This window comes from Xenopus laevis, chromosome 5S (assembly GCF_017654675.1).
Source record: "Xenopus laevis strain J_2021 chromosome 5S, Xenopus_laevis_v10.1, whole genome shotgun sequence".
NCBI lineage: Eukaryota > Metazoa > Chordata > Amphibia > Anura > Pipidae > Xenopus > Xenopus laevis.
In genome coordinates, this window is record NC_054380.1 from 88024715 (window position 1) to 88045465 (window position 20751).

Here is a 20751-nt window from a genome sequence, read left to right on the forward strand (position 1 = left end):
TGTAAAACCCTGCTTCATGTAAATAATCCATTTTCATAATAATATGATATATATACTAATACTTTTCTAGTAGTATGTGCTATCGGGTAATCATAAATAGAAAATTGGCATTTAAAAAAAAATAAGGGCCACCCCATGGGATCATATGATTCACGGTGCACACAAACATACCAACCAAACTGTACTTGTTAGGTCACATGAGCCAATTAACAGACAGAGTTCTGTCTTTTGCTTCCACACGTCTTCCTGTTACAGTTAGAGTTGCAGTATTTCTGGTCAGGTGATCTCTGAGGCAGCACACAGACCATCATGAAATGGTGGTTCAAGGCAAGAGTTGTAAAAGAGCAATATTTACTTAAATATATGTACCAGTTTGGTAAGATTCTTTAATATGTCACTTAATATGATATAAATTATCTGTTGCTTAAATATTCATTTTGGGGGTATAGTTTTCCTTTAAGAGTTGAACGTTATCAATGAGTTTGACACTAGGTAATTTCCCTTTGAATCATTAACCATTTAATTCATTATTGAGGTTGTTATTGTACATCTACTCAGACAGTATAGAGTGTCTCTTTAAACACTGATCAAAAGACCCTAAAGAAAAATATTAGTCATTAAGCTAAGGGGACCACAGGCAAACAAAGCACTCAGATTGGTGCAAAACTTCTTTTTGCTGCGATTAAACGGAGGTCACTGGCTCATCTACCTGCAGTTCTATCTTTGCTGCTGTGAAGGCTGCCAATTTTATAACAAACCCAGCATCTGAGCTTGTTCAATAAGTTGGGTCTTAATTGCTGGACACACACGTCATTTTCTATATTCTATATTACATTGTTTTTTTTATAGAAATCTCAATTTTTCTGACCAACCTAGAATCCACGATTTACCATAATTTATCATTAAAAAACTGCCAAGCAATGAAATCAGAAAAAAAAACTTGACTTTTTCGGATTGTCGCATGAAAACTGCAAGTTTGATATGCAAAAAATTGGGATTATTTGGATTTGACGGCCCGAAAAGTCTGAATTTTTCGTAAAATCGGTGGAAATGCCCGAAATGTTTATATATTAGTGCAAAACCCAGCACAGACCATAATATCTTCTGCCATTGACTTCTACAGGACCTCAACAGGTTGAAGATGGAGTATTGGACTTTTTGCATCCTTGGAGTATAATAAATCTTGAAAAATTCAAATTTTATAGTAAAATAAATAATTATATTTGAGTTTTTAGCATTCAGACTTTAATAAATAACCCCCTGCAAGTCCATGCAAGTGATATAGGCTACAGTATAAGATAAACTATGGCTTTCCCATTTACTCACTTGTATAACATATGATACTTAAAGGAGCAGTAACACCAAAGAATTAAAGCATTTTAATGTAAATGAATGTAATTTTAATGTAAAATATACTGTACTGTTGCTTTGCATTGGTAAAATGTATGTGTTTATTTTAGAAAGACTACTATAGTCTATATACTAAGCTGCTGTGTAGCCATGGGAGCAGCCATTGAGGCTGAAAAAGGAGAAAAAGACACAGGTTACTTAGCAGTTAACAGATAAGCTCTGTAATTGTTGTAACAGATACAGAAAAGGCAAATGTGCTAAATCAGTTCTTTTCTTCAGTGTATACAATAGAGGGGTCTGAGTTCCCAGGCTCACTTTTTTAAAAAGGAATTACGATCTCAGGCTGGCAATTATAGGCCAGTAAGCTTGACATCTGTGGTGGGCAAATTATTTGAAGGCTTGTTAAGGGATCACATTCAAAATTTTGTCCTAGTGAATGGCATTATGAGCAGCAATCAGCATGGCTTTATGAAGGATAGGTCATGTCAGACGAATTTGGTTGCTTTTTATGAAGAGGTAAGTAAAATGCAGGACAGTGGGGGGGCAGTAGATGTGATCTATTTGGATTTTGCTAAAGCGTTTGATGCTGTGCCCCACAAACTGAACTAAGGTCTGTTGGGCTAAATGAAGTCGTTTGGGATGTTCACGCTGGAAAAGAGTAGCTTGAGAGGTGATATGATAACTATGTATAAATATATAAGGCCAGGGATCATATAACAATCTCTCTAATGCTTTATTTACCAGTAGGTCTTTCCAGCTGACACAAGGTCACCCATTCCGATAAGAAGAAAAGAGGTTCTAAATATTTGGAAGGGGTTTTTTACAGTGAGAGATGTGAAGATGTGGAATTCTCTCCCTGAATCAGTTGTACAGGCTGATACATTAGATAGCTTTAAGAAGGGGTTGGATGGCTTTTTAGCAAGTGAGGGAATACAGGGTTATAGGAAGATATCTCATAGTACAAGTAGATCCAGGGACTAGTCCGATTGCCATTTTGGAGTCAGGAAGGAATTTTTTCTCCCTCTGAGGCAAATTGGAGAGGCTTCAGATGGGTTTTTTGCCTTCCTCTGGATCAAGTGGTAGTAGGCAGATTAAAAAATGATGGACTTGTGTCTTTTTTCAACTTTACTTACTATGTTACTATGTAAATGACAAAATGACCAATACAAGTTTCGGGATTTTATAGTCGCAGGTCATAGACTCAGGAGGAATTCCTAGAAGTAGGGGGAGGGATATTGATGCTTAAAAAACTGGAGATGCTATTGATCAATAGAGAATTCAGTGTGAACGTATGGGCTGATTAGAGGTTATACGACTTCTATGCTCATGTTTAAGTATAGTATGATGTAGCCTGAACATTATGGTGTAACATTGTCATATGTATTGTTACGTGTACAGGTTGGTTTCTTTTTCTTTAAAGGTTATTGCTTTGTGATGAACACCTGGTACCCTTCTGTGTATAACATGGTTCTTCTCAGGGCACTGATTCGTGGGAGGATGGGGGTATTCTTCCACTTTCCAGATAGCTGGTAAGGCCCCATCTAGAATATTCCATGCATTTTCCAGTGCACAAATGTGCTCAACTAGGCTGGTAAAGGGTATAGAATGTCTCAGCTATGAAGAATATCTGGTCATTCTGTGCTGTTTATACTCGTGAGGAGTTGCTTAAGGGGAGATATAACTATATATAAATTTATAAAGCAGTGGCGTAACTATAGAGGAAGCACACCCCGCAGTTGCAGGGGGGCCCGGGAACAGGGGGCCCGGACTGTGGGGTCTGATTCCTCTATAGCTAATAAGAAAACCCCCTCCTCCCCAGCCGCTCTCTTACGTGCAGCAAGGAAGGGGGACTTAAGTCGGAACTGAATTGGCGGAGACAGAGTAAATGTGTGACGGGAAGTGGGCAGGAGGATGGGGATTGGGGTGCGCCGGGTCCCTCTGAAGATTTTTTTCGCGGGTGGGCCTGGTGCACTATAGTTGCGCCACTGGTGTGCTTGACTTGTCCATCTCTGCTTGCCGCACCCCCTTCCCTTGCTGCATGCTTGCGAAAGCACACAAGCGCTCCAATTTAAAGAAAAGTGGGGGGATTTTAATTCTATAGAGGAAGCCAACCCCCCAAATGACAATGTGGTCTGCTTCCTCTATAGTTAAACCACTGGTTCTTCCTGAATCAGTTGCACTGGCCGATATATCAGATGGCTTTAAGAAGGGGTCGAATAGCTTTTTAGTCAGTGAGTTATAGAAGATAGCTCTTATTAGAAATTTATCCAGAAAAAGGGTTTTTTGCCTTCCTCTGAATCAACTAGCAGTTAGGCAGGTTTTATATAGACACATATAGACAATAGTCTATAGAGATGGATGGTCTTTTCTCAACCTAACTTACTATGTAAAGTGCTGATTGCTGGGTGTCACAGTGGGTGTCTCAGGCAGAAAAGATTACTTTTCATTAGTTTCAAAAGTTATTTTATGTTGTGTATGTATAGACTGCAAGGACTTTGGTGGTACATTATCTGCATAATTGGAGATGAATCTAGGGGCCAGTTTAACCTCCCTTTCATTATATAAGATCCCATGTATTACATTAATAGACTTGCCAGAAGTGTTGCCACGTCTTGCTTTTGGAGACAATAGACATAAATGAACCAATCAGATTGCCACAGTTACTTGGTTTTTCTACAAAGTATTATAGGGGCAAGTCTTGTGGGGGCTTTGCATTTGCAAGCAGTACAAAAAAAGAATCCCTGTTGTGTGCTAAAAAAATAAATGCAATAACAAACATATCTGAAATGGACTATTTTTTATTATTTTTTTTTTCTTTATTTTTTAAAAGTTTCAACTATTTAGGACAAAATTTTACAATGTTTGACCCCGTTCATTTAATTACATAAATAAAAGATTTTTTTATAAATATCTCTTATAAACAATATAAATAGCTTTACAACTTAAATACATCAAATGCATGGTGTGAATGTACAGACAACTCTGACAGTCTCCCGCCTACCAAACACATGTATCCCAAGAAATGGGACAGTTGAGCTGCTGGATGGGACATTGGCTCATTACCCAGATTTGGGGCCTGTTAGGTAGAAAGTTTAATGTGAGTGCAAACTCAAGAGTTATGAGTGATTCTATTAGCCTGAGGGGCCTGCTTGGTCCAATGCATCTGAGGCCATCTCAGCCAGTCCAGTATCTTATTAAAAGAGAAACACAGTTTGGGTTTTTAAACAGAACCTGCTGTCTTTGTTATCAAATCTGTTATATTATTTGACCAGTCACCAATGTACGATCTCCTTGATTAATAACAGCAACTTTATTGCATTGTCTGAATAGCCTTGAGGTGTCTGATAACAACTAGAACCCTGCTGTGAGTTTCACTGTACCATATCTCACTGTGCGGCACATGTAGTTAGAGCCCTTTAATGAAATGACCATAAATACAAAGCACATGTATTGTATAACTGACCTCTGTGTAATGCTTATTTCACTATGTGGGCCCCAAAATAAGGGAGGGAGTTAGCACTGACCGAGTACAGGATGATAAAAGTTGCACGTCAGTGTTTGAAAGCAATAAGACAAATGTACTATCGGTGACACAGTACTGGATGAGAGGTCCCAGGATGCACTGCAGTCTTCCCATATGTCCTCATGGGCTAGGAATTCACTATATTCTATGAAAAAGGCCAGCAGCTTATGTGGGCTACTACTAAAGTAGCCCAGAATACCCCAATCAGTAGCTCAAACACATTCTAAACAAAATTAGAGATGTTAAGGGCTAATTCCAAGGGTTAAAATAAAAACTAAGTGGTATATGAAGGGTTTACTGTAGTCTGACGCAGATATCCATGACCGTGGATAAGGAATGGTTTAGCACATACAGAGCCTGGTCACACTGCACGTTAAGAACACGTATGAGAGTCTGCCCCACAGGTGAAACACTTGTCTGGACTGATATGTAAACATCTAGGGAGCCCTGGTTACAGATATGTACACGGCACACACACATATGGCTCTTGTGCGCTGGGAACAGAATGACAGACGACATGTGGTAACAGCAGGTCCTGTGTCCCATCGTACCGGCCTGTGCCACTGCTGGGGAATCTCTGGCTTGGGGAATCAGAAGATCCTCAGTCCACTCTAAGACAGGATAACGACCAGTGATCAGAAAACCATTGTCAATGTTCGGAGCCTGGAAGAGAAAAAAAGCCTCTGGATTAGTCCTGTTATTAGGATGGAGCAAGCCAGGTTTCTGACTTCTCTCATACAGCACTTCAAGCCTTGTAACAGCACATGGAAAAAAGCAGATGGAATTATGATCCCAGTTATTAATAACACAACCACAGATGCATCACTGCCAGGAGCCTGGGAAGCACAGCTCTGGCCTCAAATCATTCATTTTCCTCAAATTGTCTCTGTAGTCCTCCCACCACTTCATGGACTGCAAGCTCCAACCCTCCATCCTCCTCCTATCTTTAACCCCTTAGTGGCTTTCTTTTCTTCTGGTATCCAGTGCATACATATCTACGTCTGCAGTGTCTGAGGTTCCTAACATGAATGCACAGATTCATCTGGTTGTGTAAAATATCACTAGTGTTCGGTGTAATGCTGCTCAAAGCAGGCAAATATCAGTAGCTGTTGCCGCTGTGCTGCCCTACTAGACACCCCAATGCCTCATGTGACCCTCCAATAGTTTTCCACGTTCCCACCAGCCTGAATGGAAGTACTAAAAATATTTAGTATCAGTATATGACTTCATTGTTATTATAGGAGCCAGTCCAGGTAATTCTACTGCCACAAGAGACACTTTGGATAGCGCTGTTATTCTACTTTGAGGGACAGGAAAGGCTATCAGGCAGGTCGTGCCCAAGCCAGGATATGCCACATGTGCTATAGTCACTAATGGGAAAATCATTTGCGTAAGTGCAGGACTGAAAGAACGCTCAAAGCTGTATCAGTTATCATGAGGCAAATACACATATTTAATGGCCACTACAGGCACAAGTAACTTGACTCCTTAGCACTAAGGGAATAACGCAGGTGTTGTGGTTAGTGACCCCACCTCCCATCTAATACAGAATATATTTTAAAATACAGATTGCAAATCACCAGAATCAAGTACACATTTGTTCATATTAGCACAACAACATTCTTCTGGCCATTTGATAATGCTTTAAACCTTGGTTAGGAAACTACAACTCCCAGAACCCCCAAGTTGGATACCCTGTTTTAAATTGTAAGGCTGACTGTAGCTGGGACACATTCAGGGATGGTACATTAGAGAGGAAATGAGGCAATTTGGCTATGAAGGACCATACCATTTCTTTAGAATAGGAAAGGTTCAAAACCGCATCTACAGGATCTTTAATGGAAACATTTCAACTCCAACTGAACTAGCAGCATCACAGGGGTTACTGGGTGTGATTGACTAGCAATAATGGCAGTCAGAGCTACAGGTTAAGGCAAGGGGTTCTATAACAACATTATACTATAAGGCATGTCATGTGATGTCATGTGTGTAACTTCATTCATTGACGCTCATGTATTATAAAAATACTATAACACTTGCTGTAAGCATATAAGCACTTAGTCCATGTTTCTACCTTTATATTAGCAGAGAACTCTTCTGTAACTACTTATAGCCATATATTTTAAGGCTTTCAGCTCACAGTAATTTAGGCACTTATTCATTGGGGTTGGACTTTTGGTTTATATAGGGAGTCCATCATTCCCTATATGTTACACATCTTTTTAGTTTTATTAATTATAGTTTTTTAAATCACTCACATACTTCTCTGAATTTAGTGTGGCTTTTCTATAGATCTAAATGGATGATAAAAAATAAAATCAATGCAGGATAAAGCTCCCAATATGATGACTTGGCTTTCCCAATAAGAAGTGTAAGCTTCTGTACTGTGTCTTTAGCCATAACTAAGGTGCAGGGGGTTTGGCAGAGTTTGGTGGATAAGAAAATGACTTCATCCATGATATGAGCCTTATCACTGCTATAATTACTCATTAGTACCCTTACACATCCATGGCTTAGTTTCCCCTTTAGCCAGGGAGTGCTGAGGTGGCTGAGCAATGGAATAGTGGTGGCTGCTGCTGCTGGCAAAGGAGAATACACCAAATAGCAACTTACCGCCACTAGATGGCACTCCAGCTCTTAGCAGCCCAGGCCACTGACGACACCAATGCGGTCCAATTTGAGTCCAAAGCAGCCCTTAGAGAGCGCTTTCTTGTTGATGCCCTTTTGCTTGCGGGTATTTGGGTGTTCGTTGAGTAACCTCGCCCAAGCTGCCCGTGACCTGGTGTCGGCTCTGATGTCACGCATAAGTCTGGCACGTAATTTGGGGTCGATATTCCTATCCCCTCTCTCTCCAGAGGCCAAATATTCAGCCAGCTCGTCCCCAAGCAAAGCTCGTAGCGACTGCAAAGCAAAAGGGAGACAGTAGTTAATGTTGGGCAGAATATCAGGGAGACATTTGCAGCATGAGTACAGGGACACTTACAGCTAAACTTACTTTCTCTTGTGCCCCCATTGTCCCTAACAAAACATAAAACAACACAAAAATAACTAAATGACCCCCTTTATCTTTAGATGGGCGCTAAATCCGGGCCAATATGCCTGTGCTTATACAGTGCTGTGGAATATGTTTGCGCTATATAAATAAATACATGTTAATAATAATAATAATAATAATATACAGCCCCTCTGTCCCATATGGCAATGCCCAGTGTCCCACTTTGTTTAGAGATCAGAGGCCAATAATTTCCTCAAGGCTGAGAGACCAATGGGCTCAATACAAACAGAAAGCAAATACTTTGTCACGTTTCGCACATCTCTTGCCTTCAGACAGGGGTATAGAGAGCAATAATAATAATAACAAGCAGCAGCTTCTATATCACCCCAGATAATTGCGCTGACTAAAGCCTGGACTCTGATCTTATTCCATTATGTCACTTTATATTGGCAGCTCCTGCTCACTTAACCCCCTTCCTTGCCGAGCTACTGAGATCCCCTGTTTCACCTGCTGCACAGACATCCCACAGCCACATATCCACCTACTGTGTGGAACCCTAATGGCAGCTCCCGGCACAGTTCTATTTTGCTGCCCTATACCTGTCAGGATCAGGATACATCCCCGACTCTAGTGCAGCCAGGAGGACACACTGTATCCCTAGAGAGAGAGTTAAATCCAACAGGACTATTTCATAGTCGACAGATGGGTAAAATAAGTGAAATGGAGTTACCCGGATTTAAATGTGCCAGACACCTGCTGTACTAATTCTGGGCCACTGTGAAATCCATGAAATATAAACTGTCAGTCACTCATTAAATCACTTTCCTATCCACTTACTGAGCCAGCCACTCACCTGCCCCCTCACCTACCTTTCCATCGCTCACTCTCCCACCAGTTCAGTTACTTTTCCCTTCACGCACCTCCATCCAGTCACTAAACTAACATACTACTAACTCACTCTGTTCTTCTCACTTACCCGGCAAGTCTCTAAGTGCCTCAATGTTACACAGTCACCTACTGGCAAGCGCACTTATTCCCATATCTGCTCACTTACCAATTCATTTACTAACTTATTCCCTCACCCACCTACTCAACAACGTCCCCATCAAGTCAATAACTGTTCACCTAAATATCTCACCCGGTAACCCATACATTAACCCTTCCACCCCAGGACCCACCCATCCACTCACATTCTACTCACTCGCTGATTCCCCATTGTAGCCTCAACCAACTCTCTCATTCTGTCACTTGCCAATTCTTCCATTCCATCCTTCACTAGCTGTCAGTCACTAATTCTCCCATTCTATAGACGCCCCCCCCCCACCAACACAAACAAGACTAGGTGCATGCCTTCATGTGTGTCTATGTCAATTATTCTTTCACCTGGAGATATAGGACTTCCACTTTATGCAGAAACTATCAGTATAGGCTGCTAATCCGTATAGGCTGCACCCTTGGGGTAAAGTTACCTCGGGTCACAATAGTGACATTTATATATAACATAAATCAGACAGGGAACAGCTAGCTCCCCAGCTGTATTGCCTGTTATCCCTATTGATTTCCTTTCTCCTCTCTCCATGTTTGTATGTATTTATATATATATATATATATATATATATATATAGTATATATATATATATATATATATATATATATATATATATATATATATATATATATATCTGTTTGTATGTATGACTGTTTGTTTGTATGTATGTATGTATGTATGTGTATGTATGTATGTATGTGTATTTGTATGTGTGTATGTCTGTATGTATTTATCTATATTTCTGTTTGTAAGTATGTATGTATGTATGTATAGATGATGTATGTAAGTATTGGTTAGATTGGTGCAGTAGTGATCACCTTTGCATCCCCTGGTACCAGCCTGACACCTGGAGAGCTCACTCAATGGCCTGAGAGTTGTAGTTGCAATAGAACACTGACATGAAGCACAGTGCACACACCATGGATTTAGCGGCAAACAGCAGGGGGGCAGCTGGGAGAAGTCGGCTAGTCGTTTCACTTGACGCTGCACCTCGGTGTCCGGCTCATTCATTTGAAGCATTTGCTGTTAAAGCCTGACAAATGAATGCACTTGTGCACTAGTATTCACACGCATATATATGCACCAGGGCAATATCAGCTGAGTACTGGGTAAACATTACCTTATCCGCTGTCAGTACTAAACCTGTGTGCTCCCCTGTCTCTTTTCTGCGCTATTAGCATTTCTGTGCCCTTCGTGCCCACCGCTTGCACTACATTTGCACTATATTTGCGCCTTGTTGCAACTGACACCTGCTGCCCAAGAGGCTGCAGAGCCGGACTGGTGCCTGATCCCTCGGACTAGAGTCCATTGTGGAGTGTATGACAGACAGTAGCTGCAATAAGTTGAGAGAAAGGAGGAGCTGGTGCAGAAAGAAAGTGAAAAGGAGAAAGTTCGCTCGCAGCAGGTGAACACTTACTTACCTTGTGGTGCGGCTGAACTGCAGGTTTCGCTTCTACCTTGACACAGAGCGCGGCCAGCACGACCCCCCAGCTCACAATAAGACACACTCGCATCCTGACTGTGGGATTTAGCCTTTACAGCGCACAAATATCTCCAAGTGTTACTGTAATAAAAACACAACTAGCAGAAAATCTGGAGTTGGCTGCGAGTCTCCCCTCCTCCTCCTCCTGTTGCTGCTGCTGCTCCAGTTAGACTGTGAACTCATATCAACACCCCATTCATTTTATAAAGCATCTGGTGACGTCACCCTAGAGATAGGACTGCAGCAGCCAGTGCTCGGGGTTACCCTCTAGATCAGTTTCTCATGACATATTGCAAGTCCCGGCCAGGTCATTGGTTTACTTTAGATTTTTTTTTTCTTGCATGGCTTATAATTGGCAGTATATATACATGTGTGTATAGAGTGAGCTGGCAGTTGTGTATATCTGTCATGTTCCTATACAACATACATACATATATACATACATACATACACAATGGAGTTATTTTGTCGGGACTGGATTTTCTAACAATCTCTTGTAATGTTACATTTGTCAGGGCAGAGAGGAATCAATAGCAGCAGCTTCAATCTTGTGGGATTGGGGGGATATATGTCACTTATAGTTATGTTCTTGGGCAACACAAGGCTGTGAATGAGTTTTCTGTTTTTAGTCTCTTTCTTGAGGTTTTTTTCTGCAGACTCCCCTCCCGACATTGTCGCTGCGACGCGTCTGACACTTGTGTACTTTACATTTGTATCAGCGCAGCCACTTGGAGGAAAGTCAGGTGAAAAACGGCGGCAGCTTGTTCCCTTGTAGAATCCAAGGCTGACAGAGTTCCACTCCATTTCCCGCGCGAGCAGCAGACATATGAGAGAGGAGTGAGGGGTGAAGCTTGTGTTTTTGTGTTCTTCACACACTGTACCTTCAGTCACAGGCTCGGGGACAGAGAGAATGGCGCCTCGCAGCCGCGGTGTCTCCCTATGGGTGCTGCTCGGGATCTGACTGAGGCGGGGGTCAGTGCGAGTGAAATGGATCAGGCACTTGCTATACAGACAGCAAAAACAGCAGCAATAAAACTTCGCTTAGTAAGAGACATTGATCTCTTGGCAGTTCCAGGCGAGATGCTTATCTGCGGCTAATGACATTGGAATCTGTTGGTACCGCTCAGAGAACAAGGGATACACTGGACTAGTGTTATAGCCAGACCCCCATTCCCACAGCAAGGAATCTGAGCGGATTTTTACTTCATTTTGTAATGATTTGGGTTTGACAAATACAATTGCCATTCTGTTCCCTGAAAGCCCTTTCTTTATAGAAATCACACTAAGGGGCCCATTTACTAAGGGTCGAAGTGAATTCAAAGTGAATTTTCAAATTTTGAAATCATTTTTGGGTACGTCGACCGTCGAATAGGCCAAAATTCGATTCGAATTGAAAAAAAAAACAAAACGTTGAATATTCGAAAATTGAAGTACTGTCTCTTTAAAAAACTTTGAATTCGCCACTTCGTCACCTTAAACCTGCCGAATTGCTATGTTAGCCTATGGGGACCTCCTAGAAGTTTTTAGAAGTCAAAGTATCTTTTTTTGAAAATCGATCGCTCGATTAAATCGTTCGAAACGTTCGATCGAACGATTTGAATTAAAACGAAAACGGCTAAATTCACTCAAAAAAACCTAGTCGAAGGCTTTTTTTTGAGTGAATTTAGCCGTTTTCGTTTGAATTCAAACCGTTCGATCGAACGATTCGAACGATTTAATCGATCGATCGATTTTCAAAAAAAGATACTTTGACTTGACCACTTTGAAATTCGACCCTTAGTAAATGTGCCACTATGTATTAACATGTTTAATATGAGCAAGCAATCTCTGTGCTAAATCTCACCCAGGCAGGATGAGACAGGGAGGTAAGTAGGGAGCTTTAGCCTAAATTGCTCACCATTCAGGCAGCTACTGTATACTCACAACTAGAGAAAACACCCGTGTAAGATCTGTCCTGGCTCATTTCATTACTGGTTTTTAAGCAGAACTAGCAGGGATTTCCCAGCTCATGTGCTTTCCCAATGCACCTCTTATTTCTTTACTATTATTTAGATCTCCTTTCAGAAGGAGATCTCCCAAAAACTCAAGCGTAGAGCTTACATTCTAAGTAGGATAAAGAGAACTCAATCCACTGGAGAAATAAAAACTCTGCCCAAGAAACTCAGAGATTCATCTATTAAGTTAGTGCAAAACAGAGCAGCACCAGCACAATTTAGAAACATAGTTGTATAGGACACTACAGTCTCCCTTTGCACCCTCTAACATCACATATTATATCTAAGAAATCTTTAAAGGGGTTGTTCACCTTCCAAACACCTTTTTCAGTTGAATTGTTCACCATAAACAAATACCTTTTTCATTTGCTTTCCATCTTTTATATTTTACCTTTCTCCCAAAAATGTAAGTTTAAATTTTAATGTTCCTGTCTGTAGTGTTTCAGTCTGGCAGCTGAGTGATCCAGGTGCATCTGAACTGTTACTATTTGCTACATTTAGTTGATATTTCGCTATTTATTAAACAGGAGAAATTCGCCCATCACTACTTTCCATCTTTTATTTCTTATTGTTTTCCCACAATTGAAGTTTAATGTTCCTGTCTCTGGTGTTTCAGTCTGGCAGCTCAGTGATCCAGGTGCATCTGAACTGTTACAATTTGCTACATTTAGTTGATTCAATTAGTTGATACATTTCTCAGCAGTATTTGTGGAATATTAGCAACTATTGTATCAAATCTAACAAAGCCTATAATGAAACTCAGGGAATCTGCTCAGCAGGGCTAAAGATAACAACTGTATCAACTAAATGTATCAATTTAGAACAGTTAAAGAGTCGGCGACCCTCTCCCAGAGCTGCTTTAAAAGGTGAAAAATGAAACTTTAAACTTCAATATTAGAAAAAATGGTCACAAATAGAAAATAGAAAGTATTTGGAAAAAAGTCTTTTCTTTTCTGATGAACAATCTGAAACCAACTGAACTGGAAAAAGTATTTGAAGGTGACCAAACGCTTTAAAATATATGACTGGAGATTGTCAGACTATTTTGGACTTTTTTTTCGCTCATACTCAGCATTTCAGTTCACATGCATGCATTGGTACGGCACTTGAAAAAAGCTTATATCAGGCTTTTCTATATGGGGTATAACATTAGCAACTAGAGAGGTACATTTCCTGAAGAAAATGTGAGTGGTGCTTGCCGTGGCAAAACTCAGGCCCAAATCTGATTGGCTGTTGTTGCCCCGCCCCTTTTTTTCCTAATTGTGAACCACAGTCACTCAGTGACTAACATACCAAAGTTTGGGAATGCTGTCATTTAATGTGTAAAAATGGCAGCATTTCTATTTTTTTCTATTGAAAATCAATGAATGAAATTTGATTGGTTGTTGGTGGCTCCGCCCACTTTTTCTAAACTTGAAGTGGAAACCCCCAGCGACCACATTTGTGATATTCAAGGTCCCTGACATCAATACTGAGAGAATGGCAGCCTTCTTAATTTTTCCCATTAAAACCAATCAAAGAAATCTGATTGGTTGGTTTTGGCTCCACCCACTTTTCTTAATTTTAATCCCAGTCCCCCAGTGACCAACTGTGCCAAGTTTGAGGACCCTGCCATTAACCGTCTAAGAGCGGCAGCAGTTTAAAATTTTCCTATTTAATTGAATGGCTGAAATTTGATTGGCTGTTGTAGACTCCGCCCACTTTTTGTAAATTTTGGCTGCAGTCACCCAGTGACCCACGGTGCCAAGTTTGGGAGCTCTGGCTTTATTACTGTGAGAATTACAGCTGTTTACATTTTCTCATTGAAGTCAATAGGGAAAATCTGATTGGTTGTTTGCGGCTCCGCTCACTTTTTTGGGTCCCCAAAATAGGACAGAAAAGTCACAACACCCCATTCCCGAATAAGCTGAACGGTTTGACACCTCATTCATGGGTCTGCGACAAACTAATTATTCGATAAATTCCCCATTATAAGTCAATGGGGCAAATTTGGGGACCTCTCCTGCCCCGGGGGTAAAACTTATACCCTCGTGTGGGGTATCATCTGATAGAATATGGAGAAGCCGCACACCACACACTCCCAAAGGTTCTTATCCTGGTGCCCAGTGATAGAGGAATCGGCAGCCTCACAACAAGGGTAAGAAGAATTTCACCGGCACACAGGAATTATAGTAGCAGGGCAAGCCCTTGCAATTACTGCATAATAAAATTGCAAGGGCTTGCCCTGCTACTACAATTCCTGTGTGCCGGGGTATCATCTGACACAGGTCGCAAACCTCTTCAAATGTGGTAAATTTAACGTTTCTACAAGATTCCCTCTCTGCGCTAGAATCCGTCAAAAGTTGGCCTCAATGTTAATCTATGGGACTTTTCGGGGTGGTTAATTGCCCCCGCAAGGGGCAATTAACCACCCACCCCTTAGAAAAGTCATACCACCCCATTCCCGATTAAGCCGCACGATTTGACACCTCATTCATGGGTCTAGGACAAACGGTGCGGGACTAGTTACGCGCCAAACTTTCATACGGAAGAAGAATAAAAATAAGTTTGCAAGATAACAGTAGTGATGCTTTGCTTCGCAAGCACCACTAATAACATTTGTGGGCTTTGCAACCCCTGCAGCATATACAATAATGGTGGCACATACAGTAGATACTTCTTGGTGGGCCAGACATAACCCTCCCTCGGGTCTGGACTGAGAATTAAAATAGGCCCTGGCATTTCAGGTACACAGAGGCCCAATCAGCCCACACGGAGGCAGCCGAACAGCTCCCAGCAGCACACTAAATACTGACTTTCTATGGAACCTTACAGCAGCCCCTATGGCATTTGCCAGAACCCACAGATTGCCAGTCCAGGCCTGGCGCCCTCCCTTAACATTTTATTAGCTAAGTGCATGAAAAAAATACAGACATTTGTGTGTGTGGGGGGGGGTGCACTTCATCAGTTGAAGTCATCAGTATCAGATTTATCAAGGGTCGAAGTGAATTAGAGGGAATTTCGAAGTAAAAAATTCTAAATTCAAAGTAATTTTTTGGATACTTCGACCATCGAATAGGCTACTACGACTTTGATTCGAAGTAAAAATGCTTTGACTATTCGAGCATCCAATAATCGAAGTACTGTCTCTTTAAAAAACTTCGACTTCAATACTTCGCCAAATTAAACCTGCCGAAGTGCTATTTTAGCCTATGGAGACCTTCTAGAGCATTTTTCGACGTTTTTTGAAGTCGAAGAAAAATAGTTTGATCGATGGATGAAATCCTTCAAATCTTTGGATCGAACGATTTTACTTCGACCGCAAATGGCCAAATTCGATGTAAAAAAACTTCGACTTCGATATTCGAAGTCTAAGGGGCCGATTCACTAACTTCGAGTGAAGGATTCGAAGTAAAAAAACTTTGAATTCCGAAGTGTTTTTTGGGCTACTTCGACCATCGAATGGGCTACTTCGACCTTCGACTACGACTTCGAATCGAAGGATTCGAACTAAAAATCGTTCGACTATTCGACCATTCGATAGTTGAAGTACTGTCTCTTTAAGAAAAAACTTCGACCCCCTAGTTCGCCATCTAAAACCTACCGAACCCAATGTTAGCCTATGGGGAAGGTCCCCATAGGCTTGCCTAATTTTTTTGGTCGAAGGATAATCCTTCGATCGTTGGATTAAAATCCTTTGAATCGTTCGTTTCGAAGGATTTAATCGTTCGATCGAAGGATTATTCCTTTGATCGAACGATCGAACTATTTGCGCTAAAATCCTTCGACTTCGATATTCGAAGTCGAAGGATTTTAATTCCCAGTGGAATATCGAGGGTTAATTAACCCTCGATATTCGACCCTTGGTGAATCGGCCCCAAAGTATTCCAATACGATGGTCGAATTTCAAAGCTTTTTCTACTTCGAAATTCGACCCTTGATAAATCTGCTCCTAAGAGTGACTTGTTTGGTGAGGTCACCAAATTTATGATCTTTGCATGATCAGTACCCAGGAGGTCAGGCTAATTGAGCCAATCTGATAATAATAAGATCATTATAGGGTCCTATGCAGACCCAACAGCTAAGTAACACAATGTGGTCCTCACCCAACAAATGTTTCTAAGCTGCCCAAAAAAAGATATTAGTCAGACAGATCATTGTTTTGGCTTTATACTTAGGCCAATAAGCTGCAAATTTTGTCTGGTGTGGACAAGTCAGCAGGCAATGTTGGCCCACTCTTTGGGCAAGGGCCCTGTACTCTTTGTCTGGTTAACTGTATGAAACGGAGATGATAGGTCATGGAGTATTAGAATAGAAAGTGAACTTTGTTTTTGGCAACCTGAAGATCATTTGTAACTCTGTGCAAGGCAGTTGCAGTAGAACATGCAGGCCGGAAACAAGATTCCAATAGATTATGGGTGTAGAAAGTTAGTAATATGGTAGAACACAATACATTCTAGGATTTCAGAGGCAAGTAGTAGAAGAGAAGAATAAGAAAATTGGCAAGCAATCTGTATGCCACTCATTGAATAAAAGGTCAACTTTATTTCAATAGTTTAAAAACAACGTCCGGACGCATTTGGTATCCAGCGATACGTAGTCATAGTCATGACCCACCATAGTGTCAAACAGCTTTTTAAAAAAACTCAATTCGAGAAATGACATCATCATCATTATTTAACCTCAAATTATTAACCCTTAGACACAAAGTCGTTTGTATGCTTCTTACCTTGTTATAAAGCATTTCATAAAAAGCAACACTCCTTCATTCATAACCTTTTAACTCATAAAAATACAACCTTTTTTTTTTTAAACCGTGTGTACTATCATTATACGATTTTAAGGACATTAGTCAGATCACTATGTGATTACAATTACATAGTGATCCAACTAATGTCCGGTTTCAGGTTATTGATAAACCCTGTCCTGAGATTAGGAAAGGTGACATGAATAAAAGGTTAACAGACACCTTAAAACAACTGAGAACTATGGGGTATGAACTGGAATTATATTTATTATATTTTGTTTATCTTTATGTTATGTATTTCATTTTTGTAAGACCTACTAGTCATTATGTTTATGCAGTGTAATGGGAGTTTAGGAGTTAATGGTTTTATGCGGTGGGTCCTTAGAGGGTCCTTAGAGGGATTTAAGTTTTGACGTGTATGTGAACCATTTGTGTGTTTGAGGAAGAGGTTGTAGGGCTACAAAAGGGGTTAAGTGAATGGTTCCATAGTTTGTAAGTAATTCTGAATTGCTTTTAAGTGGATGAATAAACATTGGACTTTTATTTTCACTTGAAACTCTTCCTTTATCATGCTCTGTGTTTCACATGGTTTGAATATATCTGGATGCTTTCCGGGGCCAGAACTTGTAGCGCATTGTAGCACGCGAAGGTTGAGTAGAATCAATGATTTCTTTACATTTTGCACTGCAACCTGAATAAGGTTAGAAACAGAATGAAACACAAAGCAAGAGACCTGCGGCACAACTGTTGCAATTGATTAAGTGATTAGTATTTATTCATCTCATAAACAAAACGGCAACGGTTGCCGTTTTGTTTATGAGATGAATAAATACTAATCACTTAATCAATTGCAACAGTTGTGCCGCAGGTCTCTTGCTTTGTGATATACATTTTTGGGCTTTTTGGGCAGTATTGAGCCCGACACCTGAAGGCACCTGACACCAACTCGGTGATACAGACCTGTGACAGCACTCCAATTTTGGGATTCGAGAAACAGAATGAAAGGCTTTGAGCAAAGTGACAGAAAACTGATATAAATAAATACAAGTTGATATTGAGCATGGCCTAGGATTTTAAGAGACGTCCCCTGCAGCCAGTACAAGTAGGAAAATGAGAGAGAAGTTGTTGGAAGGGGATTTGAAGTGACACTGCATGATTTGAACTTTTGCTGCCCTCCCGGATGAATACAGAGCTGCCAACCATGGGGACAATTCTTTGTTTTCCAAAGTGGAGCAGTTAAAGAGGTTGTTCACCTTTAAAAACTTTTTATCAATTCAGTTGGTTTCAGCTAGTTCACCAGAAATAAAGACTTTTTCCAATTACTTTCTATTTTCTACAGTAGAACTCCCATTTTACGTTTAAAAACATGTAAAATTAGGGAAAATGTAAAATTAGGGAAATGTATTATGCATAATACAGTATATAGATGGGACCACAAAAAAAAACAATGTAAAGTGAGGAGTTCTTACATCAGAAGATGTAAAATTGAGGTTTCACTGTATTTGTGACAGTTTTTCTAATATTGAAGTGTAAAGTTTAATTATTCACCTTCTAAAGCAGCTCTGGGGGGGGTCACCAACTCTTTCTAAATTGATACATTTAGTTGATAAATTTCTTATCTTTGTCCCTGCTGAGCTGAATCCCTGAATTTCATTCAAGTCAGATGTTAGAATTGATACAATAGTTGCTAATATTCCACAGATACTGCTGAGAAATGTATCAACTAAATGTATCAACTAAATGTAGCAAATTGTAACAGTTCAGATGCTCCTGGATCACTGAGCTGCCAGACAAACACCAGAGGCAAGAATATTTAACTTTAAAGGGATACTGTCATGGGGACATTTTTTTTTTCAAAACGAATCCTTTAATAGTGCTGCTCCAGCAGAATTCTGAACTGAAATCCATTTCTCAAAAGAGCAAACATTTTTTTTTATATTCAATTTTGAAATTTGACATGGGGCTAGACATATTGTCAATTTCCCAGCTGCCCCAAGTCATGTGACTTGTACTCGGATAAACTTCAATCACTCTTTACTGTTGTACTGCAAATTGGAATGATATCCCCCAGCAGAACAAAAGAACAATGGGAAGGTAACCAGATAGCAGCTCCCTAACACAAGATAACAGCTGCCTGGTAGATCTAAGAACAGCACTCAATAGTAAAAACCCAAGTCCCACTGAGACACATTCAGTTACATTGAGAAGGAAAAACAGCAGCCTGCCAGAAAGCATCACTCTCCTAAAGTGCAGGCACAAGTCACATGACCAGGGGCAGCTGGGAAATTGACAAAATGTCTAACCCCATGTCAGATTTCAAAATTGAATATAACAAAATTGGTTTGCTCTTTTGAGAAATGGATTTCAGTGCAGAATTCTGCTGGAGTAGCACTATTAACTGATGCGTTTTAAAAAAAAAACATGTTTTCCGATGACAGGATCCCTTTAAACTTCAATTGTGGGAAAACGATAAAAAATAAAAGATGGAATTTCTCCCGTTTCTCGTCGCCGAAAAATTAGCAAATTTCCAGCGAAATGGCGTAACATTTGTGAAACTTTTTGACGCCGGTTTTAAAGTCAATGGGCATCTGAATAGTATTGACGCGCAACGGTTTTGATGTGAGCAACTTTTCTGACGTGCGCCAAATTTTATGGACGCCGCCGGATTTTCGCTGGAGTTTTGCAAATTTTTTCGCCAGAGGTGAAACTGGGAATTCGCGCCTGCCGAATTTATTCACCCATCACTAATGGAAAGCAATTGAAAAAAGTCATTGTACTGTATATGATTAACAATCTGAAAACAACTGAACTGAAAAAGTGTTTGGAAGGTGAAAAACCCCTTTAATTTATCCAGGACAGCAGGTTGTAATGTTTTTTGTTAAAGTATGGCTCTACTGTGCCTGTGCACCCCCACAAAGAAAGATAGCAGGAAGGAAGAGGATTGATTGCTTGCAATTTCTCCTGGGCCGACACATACCAGTCCGGTGTATTAGGTAAGTCATTACAATCTGAGGTGGTGCCCTTACAATAGGCACCCCTCTTGGATTGGAGCTTTTGTTCCCACTGTTTTGGTTTACAGATAAGCAGTAGTCCATTATGTAAGTGAAATATCAGTGCACTGGTAATTACCTGTATCTGCCTTGCAAAGACATTGCCCCATTTAGCTCAAGAAATATCAAAAACCATAGATTGTTATTAATTAAAACAATAAGAAAAAAGTAACTTCAGCTCAATAACTATTTATTGAACTCATGTTGAACAAGGAGGTATACTGTATAGTCCCTTTAATCATTTATTTCTGAAATAGAAAAAGGTTACTGTCCATCATGTCATTAAATGAGATTTTAGTTACAGTAAGCCACATCTAATATTTGTGAGTCACTTAGCTTTATCTAACAACATCTGTTATTGTTGTAATTAATTATAATGTATCTCCAGGCAACATCCTAATGACTAAACTGTACAGGATGCATACTGTAAATAACAGAGTGGGGTCCATCTTTTGTTCTACACAGAACATTGTTTGTCTAATTCCCCAACCATTAATTTTCTGTTTATGTCTGGAGAACGCCACAGATAATGACACAGATAGCAGTTCAATGCAACGGATAGAGAGGAATTAAACTGCAGAT

The 20751-nt window shown here is 40.3% G+C and overlaps 1 protein-coding gene across 1 annotated transcript in view; it reads right to left on the minus strand.

Annotated features, from left to right (window-relative positions):
- Positions 1–4154: 4154 nt before the first annotated feature.
- nppc.S (natriuretic peptide C S homeolog) overlaps positions 4155–20751 on the minus strand; it is a 33301-nt gene continuing 16704 nt past the window's right edge. Inside the window, 2 exon segments of the mRNA NM_001093118.1 lie at positions 4155–5536; positions 7487–7774. Of these exon segments, the coding sequence (NP_001086587.1) occupies positions 7511–7774 (264 nt within the window). The 3' untranslated portion in view covers positions 4155–5536; positions 7487–7510.